We start from the raw sequence: 10,175 nt of genomic DNA, 5'->3' as shown, positions 1-10,175 counted from the left end.
ATTATTATTATTATTATTATTATTATTATTATTATTATTATTATTATAGTATTACGTATTGTTTATTTTTCTCATCCACTTGTTCCCTCTCAGAAAATTTTACAATGGGAGAGTCACAACCAACAAAAGTTGTGTGACCCTCCATTAATTTTTTGATACATAAGTTATGGACCTTTATCTTTAAAATTTTATAATGAAAGTAATGAATAAGAGAGACAAAATATATTTATATAATTCATCCGAGTCTTAATTGATAAAATAAATTGTGTTAAATAAATATAAAAAATAAAAAAAGGAGAATTATGTGACACTCATATGCAAAAACGTGTACGGTAAAAATATAATTTTTTTCTTTATGATTTCATAAAATTTCACATAAACTTTTGATCATTATTTGAGATAAAAATTACACCAAATTTTACGTATTGATCCTATTTTTATTAATAGATATTTCATTCGTTTAAATTTATGATTTCTTTTAAAATTTTTAAAAAGGACATATTTTTGTATTTAGAGCAATAACATTTCCCATGAAATATCACAAATGAGATTTGAGAAAGGTAGAGTATATGCAAACTTTATCAGAGGGGGTGCTCCATCTTTTTTTATTTTATTAATAATTTAATTATAAAATAATATATAATCTTTACTCCCAATTAATAATTTATAAGAACACAAATTTTCGGATTATAAAATGCTATATTTTATTTCAATTCAAATTTTTTTATTTTCTTAAATATGTACCGAGTCAAAACTTTCACATAAATATATAAAATAATATTTCAATGTTTTAGATTAGTAGAAAAATAAGTATTTAACTTACGCATAAAAGTGTAAATTCTATTGAAAAACAAACTCAACATTGCTTTTAAAGTCAAACATTGAGTTTTAAACATAAATGAAAAAAATTATTCTGGAAAAAAAAGTTACTCACATTAATATTTTATAACCAAGAAGATCCTTATAAATATTGATAGATTGAGTTTCATTGCATTTTAATTATAAAATTGAATAAATAAGGCATATTGTCTATGTGTCAATTTTACACATATTTTATATATTTTAGTTTATGTGAAAGTTTTGACTCGGTATATATTTTAAAAAAATAAATAATTTTGAATTGAGATAAAATATAGTATTTTATAACTGAAAAATTTATGTTGTTATAAATTATTAATTGGGAGTAAAAATTATATATTATTTTATAATTAAATTATTAATAAAATAAAAAAGATGAAGCATTCCCTTTGATAAAGTTTGCATACACTCTACCTTTCTCAAATCTCATTTGTGATATTACATGAGGAATGTTATTGTACTGATATAAAAATGTCTTTTTTAAAATTTTAAAAAGAAATCATAAATTTAAACGAATGAAATATCTATTAATAAAAAAAAGGATCTATAATAAATTTGGTGTAATTTTTATCTCAAATAATGATCAAAAGTTTACGTGTATTTTTATAAAATCATAAAGAAAAAAATTACATTTTTACCGTACATATTTTTTATACAAGAGCCATATAATTCTTCTCATTTTTTATATGTACTTAATATAATTTATTTTACTAATTAAGATCCATATGAATTATATAAATATATTTCCTTCGTTACTTTTACTATAAATTTTAAAAAATAAGACCACAACTTATATGTCAAAATATTAATGAAGGATCACGCAACTCTTGTTGGCTATGACCCTCCCATTGTAAAATTTTTCGTTCCCTCTCTGACCTAAGCGTAAACTTTTTATTTATAGGTATCACCAGTGGATCCATAGCTGAAAGGACACAATTTGTGGCGTACCTCATTTACTCCTCTTTCTTGACCGGTTTTGTGTATCCTATTGTTTCACACTGGTTCTGGTCCGCTGATGGTTGGGCCAGTGCGTCAAAAACCGATGGCAACTTATTATTCGGTTCAGGGGTTATTGACTTTGCCGGTTCAGGTGTTGTTCATATGGTTGGTGGCATTGCCGGTCTATGGGGGGCTTTTATTGAAGGACCAAGAATTGGCCGGTTCGACCGGATCGGCCGGTCTGTTACTTTAAGAGGTCACAGTGCTTCACTAGTAGTATTGGGTACTTTCTTGCTTTGGTTTGGTTGGTATGGGTTTAACCCCGGTTCATTTTTAACCATACTCAAATCTTATAGTGATAGTACAAAGGGTACTTATTATGGTCAATGGAGTGCAATAGGGAGGACAGCTGTCACAACCACATTGGCTGGTTGCACTGCTGCACTCACAACATTATTTGGTAAGAGACTTTTAGTGGGACATTGGAATGTGGTTGATGTTTGTAATGGTTTACTAGGGGGATTTGCAGCAATTACTTCAGGTTGTGCTGTTGTTGAACCATGGGCTGCTATTGTTTGTGGATTTGTAGCAGCTTGGGTTCTAATTGGTTTCAATAAATTGGCAACAAAATTAAAATATGACGATCCGCTAGAAGCAGCACAACTCCATGGCGGTTGTGGTTCATGGGGCATAATATTCACAGGATTATTCGCAAAAAAAGAGTACGTTAACGAAGTATATCCAGGATTTCCTAATAGGCCATATGGATTGTTCATGGGAGGTGGCAGGAAATTATTAGGTTCACAAATTATTCAGATTCTTGTGATTATTGGATGGGTGAGTGTGACAATGGGACCATTGTTCTTTTTGTTACATAAGTTCAAGTTGTTGAGAATATCGCGCGAAGATGAAACAGCAGGAATGGATTTAACAAGACATGGTGGATTTGCATATATATATCATGATGAAGATGAAGGTTCTTCTATGCCTGGATTCAAGATGACAAGAATTGAACCAACAGATACTCCTACACCTGATCATCATCACAACAGATCTGTGGCTGTGTAACAAACAAACAAAAACAAAGAAGTTGAAAATAAAATATTAGAAAGGTAATTTAATTAATAGTGTTCAATTATAGGATGGTCGCCCTAGATTAATTAAGATCAAGACTATAATACATGATAAAAATTCCCCAATAGTTTTTACAAAAAGCTTTTGGTTATTTGAGCTACCCTTTATTGTATGGTGTCTTCTTGTCTGTTTTTAGTGTGTGGTCTGTATTGTTCTAAAAATGTAAATAAATACTACTCATAATAGTAGAATATTATTACCTGGACTTCAGCCACTTATGATGTTCATTAACTTCAAATCCATTATCTGGTTTGTCCAATGCTAATTTTTATAACACAATGAGATTTGTTAAGCATGTGGTCTTTAAAGATATGTTACCTTATCGACAACTAGATAGCACAATGTAACTAGCTCCTGTCTAATTAAAAAGCAGGAATAGTTTTGACTTCTTCTTCCCCTTTTAAATTCATGTAATGTTGTAACTAAAAGAATTACTTGATTACGAGTATTATAAACTGTCATATCTCCGATACTAATATATTAATTTCTCTTAGAAAATAAAACATATGAGTAAAATGTACGTTTTAATATAATTTTTAGAATTTAAATTTTGTGTAATGTCAATGTATAAAATATTCTATACTATCAAAAAGAAACCTGACCTGCTATTGCGGGTTACTCAATAGTGGAATATATATCGTCATTGCATGAAGCAAGACAGATTTTTGAAGCTCCAAATCTAGTACCATAGTGAAAATTTCGGGCTAATTTCAGACAATCGCTTAGTTAGATGAGAATATGAGATACAACAGTCAAGCATTTCATTCGAATAGTTAACAAAGTGATTACCATAAATTGTCAGAATGTACAGGTAAAAGATTTAAAAGTACTTTATAAGCTTAATAATATTTAAGATGTAAATTTTAAACTTAATGCGCATTAGGATCTTGAATACAATAATTATATGAGAAAATGTTATAGAAGATATACCTAATGCGGAAGACATTAGCGCATAGAGAAGCGAGAGTATTAGTAGAAAATTGGTTTCTACCTAGCTCCTTACCCTAGTATTATGTTTCCACAACCGTCAATGATGAAAAAAGGATTGAGAGTATGTGGCAACCATAGTGAATGGAGGGAGGACTAATTTATAAAGGTTAAGACCTAATCCAGTACGTCCATCAAGTAACGAGTGTACTAACATTATCTATTCTTTAATTATGAACATTACTTAGGTCATTCCTATTTGGCCCATCCCACACTAATATTGTAACACTTCATAAATTCTGAGCTAAGATCCAAACCGTTATTTGAATGTGTATAGAACAAAATTCGATAATTTCTAATATTGAATTGGTGTTAAGAACAATTCCTTAGTGTGGGAAGAACTCTGGATATAAATTAACGTCATAAGGAACTTCTAGCTCAAAATTAAGTTGAAAGCTTCTTTATCGATTGAGTTTCCGAATAAGATTTTACTAGGGTCAACTTCAAACAAGCATAACTCCTTGAATATGAAGAGTTTTACAACTCAAGATTCACTAAATTAAAGGTTTTTGATTCTTTTTTTCAATACCACCGGTCAATCATTAATCTAATACCGGAATAGAAAGTTATGCTCAGTTTATAAGAAGGTGGCATCTACCAAAGTATGACGACTTGGTGTGAAGAGCCTTCACATTTATGACAGTCTATCAAGAAAAACCATCAGGCTTAACTAGTATGACCAAATTTTAGCCATGTTTTGAAATTTGGGGTAACGGTTCGTTAAGGACTTCACAGTTCATCACCTGAACCATTAGACAAAAATTTCTGCACTTTCTAAGAGTTCTCTAAGGGGTAATTTGGTCCTTTCCTTACCATTGAATCCTCCCCACATCTTAAAACACCCAATAGGGGTTGCACACTACGAATAAACATTGCTAATTTTTTCTGAATTCCTTTCTCCTTCAATTAATGCAAGAAAAGATAGAAAAAGAGGTTTCCAAGTTCAACGTTCCAAAAGTTTCGATTTCAAGGTTTCTCTCCACAAATTCGTCTAATCTCAGGCATGTAGGACTTTAATGAGGATTTTATTTTATTCCCATGTTCATAACTATATTATTTTCATGAATTATAGATTATAGCTTGAGTTTACAAACCCACTTTCAATCCCCATATTTAAGCAAAGTTCTTGATTTACCTGAAGTAGTTATTTATAATCATAATTTTGTATGAATAATTCATTGATTTTACTTATCGTCCTTCTTCATTCTTGGCATTATTTTACATATGGTTCTCGAAGCTTATGTTTTAAAGCATGATTTTAGAACTCCTATGGTATTACGACTATTCAAAGAAAATAGATTAAGCCTATAGAAGGGTGAAGTTTTGATAGTTTTTAAGATATGATTTTTTAGTAAAGTTGACCTTTACAATGGATAGACAATGATTTTTACATCGTTATTGAGCATATGATTATCATAATAGTTTTGGGAGTACTATTTAGCACCGAGTAAATGAGGATTCTAGATAGCCCAAGCTTCAAAACTATATGCAATCGTAAGATTATGTTTCACCGCAATGTCGGTTGATCATTTAACCCTGAGAGGCTTAGAATAGTAGATCCACATAAAGATAAATAGGTTTTATACCTTGGCAACAGTTCTATAATACTCACATATATTGCAACAAACACCAGAAAGGACCACAAGTATATATTATAACACATACAAGTAATGCACAGAAGGACAACATATACAAGAACATCAAGTACAAGTAAAGGAAGATATAACTAATGGTTAGGTAACAAGTCAAGATAGAAATACGATCACATCACAAGCATAATAAAATACAGTGAAAATAATGATGATGATGTAATGCGCAAGGTCATTACACAACCCCCGAGACTGTCGCACTCCTCCATATACACCTACGGAGCTAAGCTATAAGACGTAGGACCCATGGGGTTTCGTCAACCCATACAATCCATATCCATATCTTCTCCTCGGCACATCCCTCGAGGAGGGTTTTTATAAGCTGTCACATTTTCTTTCAGAAAAAGCTAGTATTCTCAGTGTTGCCAATATTCCAGGGTGGTACCAATGTTTCATGAATTTATATGATATAAGGATGTAATGCTCACAACCAATGACAATGAGTATTTTTATATCCAACCAATATACCAACCAAGTGATCCAAATATCCATTCAATATTTCCAACCATCCATCAAAACCAACTTGATTCATATTCCAATAGAGTACCAACACATTACAATATACAATTGATACTACAATAGGCTTTTCATCAAACAAGATACAATTATTTTCATGTATATAGGCTATAAACATCACATAGGAATCAGACATAGCACATAATATCCCAAAGCTACCAAATACATCACATATAGGACCCAACACGGGAACAACACAATAATATAGCCATTTTTTATGATTAATTCCCACACCTTTAACATGATTTTGTATCAAAATTAACTACCCAACCCAATCTAAAAGAAGTTAAGCCATACTACCTCGAATGCCAAAAACAAAAACCAAATCCTTCAATCCCAAAGCTCACTCCTCATGAATGGTGCTGAAGTTAACTAAAATATGGAAATGTAGAATCTACACGTCAAAACAAAGCCAATGATACTCATATTGCCTAGTTTTAGATCCAAATCAAAATGAACTTTCGAAATGGGTTTTTGGAAAAGAAGGGCAAAATTATAACTTTATTTTTAAAAATATGTTCCTCATATTTTTAGGACTCTATAATGAAAATTCAAGTGAAAACGAGTCAAAAATGAGGTGCAAATCAAAGAAAAAATATATTCAAGCTTTATCGGGTAAAAATCCCTGAAATCCATTTCTAAATCGAGAGTTGAAGTTATTTTGAGATGAAATTGAGGGAAAACTGGTAATTATAAGATTAAAAACTCATCCAAGTGAAAAAGATTTAAAATCGTTGTTTAAATTGAAGAAATGTAATTTTTAGACCTTATAGGCCAAAATTCCAAAATTTTATAATTTAATCTAAGTTTAAAACAAGAAATAGATGATAAAGATTGAAGAAAATAATTGAAGTAAGTATTATGGGAATTACCTAAGATTAAAAGTGGAAAGAGTTGCTAAAATCACAAAACCCTAATCTCCAGTCTAAAAAATTGTAAAACATGGGTATTTATATAACCCAGGCATCGCGATCGCGGATCAGGTATAGCAATCACGGTACCTAGATGAAGCGGCTATCACGATTATGAACCAGATGTCGCGATCACGACACTTAGCCAGCACGCTTAATCGCAATTGCGGTAGTAGCCTCGTGATCGCGGAAGCGCCAACTGAGTGGTGCACCAGCTCTGGACTTGGTGAAATTTCAAGTCTTCGCGAGCCTTCTTGGGATTCACCAAAAATCCCATGAAAGCAAATGAACTGCTACCCTATCAAATTCGATGCTCCAGACTCAATGGCGATATCAAATTTTTGAAAAAAACATCATTTTCAGAGTTGACCCCTGAAACCCAAAATCATAACTTTTTAAATCGAGGGTCAAAATGAGATTTAAAATCCATAAAATCACACCAACCATGTTACCCCCCCTAAAATAGTCGTTCCATATCTGCTGGCGTAGTACATTTTGCCATCCAAAGCACAAATCAAAAGATGTTGACTGAAGTCAACTATAAGACTCTCAAAGCCACCTAAAACCACAATATCGCATAAATCATACCAAAATACATTTGAAACTATACCAATCATCCCGAAACTCCAAAACACCGCCACACAACCACGGGGATTCATCAAAATTTAAGTTGTTACATCACCCACAACTAAATATCTAGTTCATCCTCGACTTAATGCAATAGAAATACCTGAATCAATAAAAATTTGGGGATACATATATTAGATTCGACCTCCCAAGTAGCTTCATCTACAGGTCAATGCCTCCACTGGACCTTAACCACATGAATAACTCTAGAGCGTAACTATCTAACATCCCTAGCTAATATGGAGACCGTCTCCTCAACAAAAGACAACCTCTCATCTAACTAAACCGACTCCAAATGAATGACATGAGACTCATTCAAAATGTAACGGTGAAGCATGGAAACATAAGAAACTGAATGAATAGATGATAAGTCTGGGGGCAAAGCTAACTCATAAGCCACATCACCAACTGTTCAACGAATCTCAAATGGGCCAATATACCTGGGGATAAGCTTGCCCTTTTCCTAAACTTCATCACACCCTTTATCTGCAAAGTTAAAAGGAAACTATGATGACCAACACCAAATCTCAAGGCACGAAGTCTATGATTTGCATAGCACTTTTGCCTACTCTACGCCACTCAGAGTCTATCTTGAATGATCATCCTATCAAAAGACTCATGAAGCAAGTCCGTACCTCGAGGTCTAACCTCTGAAGCCTCAAACTAACCCACTGAAGAGCGATAACGCCTCAAAAGGCACCATATTGATACTGAAATGGAAAATATTATTATACGCAAACTCTGCAAAGGCTAAATGCTGCTCTCATTGACCACCAAAATGCATCACACAAGTGCGGAGTATATCCTCCAAAACTTGGATAGTCTGCTCTGACTGTCCGTCAGTTTGGGGGTGAAATGTGGTACTAAGATCAATTCGAGTACCCAACTCAAACTGAAAGTCTTCTAAAAGTGAGATGTGAATGCCAAACCTCGATCTGAAATGATAGACACTGGCATACGATGAAGATGCACAATCTTAAGAATGTAGATACGGGCCAGCCTTTTAGCACTGAAAGAGACATGAACCCATATGTAATAAGTAGACTTGGTCAATTGATCTATGATGACCCCAAAACTATCAGAACCATCTGAAGTATGAGGCAATTCGATCATGAAGTCCATAGTGATATGTTCCCACTTCCACTCGAGAATAGGTAACCTCTAAAACAATCTACCAGGTATCAAATGCTCGGACTTCATATGCTGAAAAGATAGGCAATGAGCTACAAAGTCTACTGCATCCTTCATCATACCACCTCACCATTAAGCTATCTTAATTTATGATATATTTTAGTCACTCCTAGATGGATGGATTATCTGGAACAATAGGCCTCCTCCAAAATCAATCTAATCCAGTCACCTACTCTTGACACACTAACTTAGCCTCCAATTCTTAAAACCCCATCTAAATTAACTGAGGCTTCCTTAGCCTCACCACTCAACACCTTATCCAAAATTATCCTCAATCCAACATCACCAAACTGATGAATTCAAATTTACTAAATCAAAGAAGACCTAGCCTACATAAATACCAGAACATACCCATGTATGGAAATATCAAGCCTAACCATCTGGTTAGATAAAGACTGAACCTCTATGGCTAAAGGTCCTTCCTAGGTCAAAAGATGTGCCAAGCTACCCATGTTAGTCGACTTTTAGCTTAAGTCATCTAGAACCACATTATCCTTACCCAGATAATAGAGAATAGTCAAGTCATAATTTTTGAGTAACTTAAGCCTATGACGCTGCATCATATTAAGATCTCGCTAGGTGAAGAAGTACTAAAGGCTATGATGATTTGAGAAAATCTTACAACGGACTCCATACAAGTAATACAAATTCATAGAAAAAACACACACAACTCCAAATCACAGGTATGGTAATTATTCTCATGGGGCTTCAACTGATGAGAAAGAATACACAGTTACCTTACCCTTCTACATCAACACAATACCTAACCCCAAACCTAAGGCATCACAAAAAATAGTGAAACCTACATCCTCCTTGGACAAAGTCAAGATAGGAGTTGAAGTCAACAAATCCTTAAGCTTTTGGATGCTCGCCTCACAAACATCAAACCACTGAAAGAAAATCCTCTTCTAAGTCAACTTGGTCAATGGAGATGTAAAAGATGAAAAACCCTCAATAAAATACCAATAATTACCTGCTAAGACAACAAAACTCTGAGTCTCGATGGGCGAAGTAGGCCTAGTCCAATCCTAAACCCCTAAAATCTTGGCTAGATCAACTATAATACCCTCCTTAGACATCACATGACCCAAGAAAGAAACAAACTCTAACCAAAACTCACACTAGGAGAGCTTGGCATTCAACTTCTTATCCCTCAATTTTTGAAGCACAATCCATAAATGCTCCTTATGATCAATCTCACTCTTGGAATAAAACATGATATCATCTATAAATACAATAAAAAAAGAGTTGAGATACAGTCAAAAATCTCAGTTCATCAACTCTATGAATATGGATGGGGCATTGGTCAATCCAAAGGACATGACCAAGAATGCATATTGACCATATCAAGTCTAAAAAACTA

General features: G+C 33.2%; 1 protein-coding gene across 1 annotated transcript; it reads left to right on the top strand.

The window, feature by feature from the left end:
• Nucleotides 1-1,757: 1,757 nt before the first annotated feature.
• LOC107851775 (ammonium transporter 1 member 2) lies at nucleotides 1,758-3,145 on the top strand (the record flags this gene model as incomplete). Its single annotated transcript, XM_016696857.2, is given in 1 exon segment — nucleotides 1,758-3,145. A coding segment is annotated over 1 exon segment (1,108 nt), but the record flags the coding sequence as incomplete, so codon positions are not given.
• Nucleotides 3,146-10,175: the final 7,030 nt, after the last annotated feature.

This window comes from Capsicum annuum, chromosome 12 (assembly GCF_002878395.1).
Source record: "Capsicum annuum cultivar UCD-10X-F1 chromosome 12, UCD10Xv1.1, whole genome shotgun sequence".
Classification (NCBI taxonomy): domain Eukaryota; kingdom Viridiplantae; phylum Streptophyta; class Magnoliopsida; order Solanales; family Solanaceae; genus Capsicum; species Capsicum annuum.
This window is presented reverse-complemented; position numbering and strand designations above follow the sequence as displayed.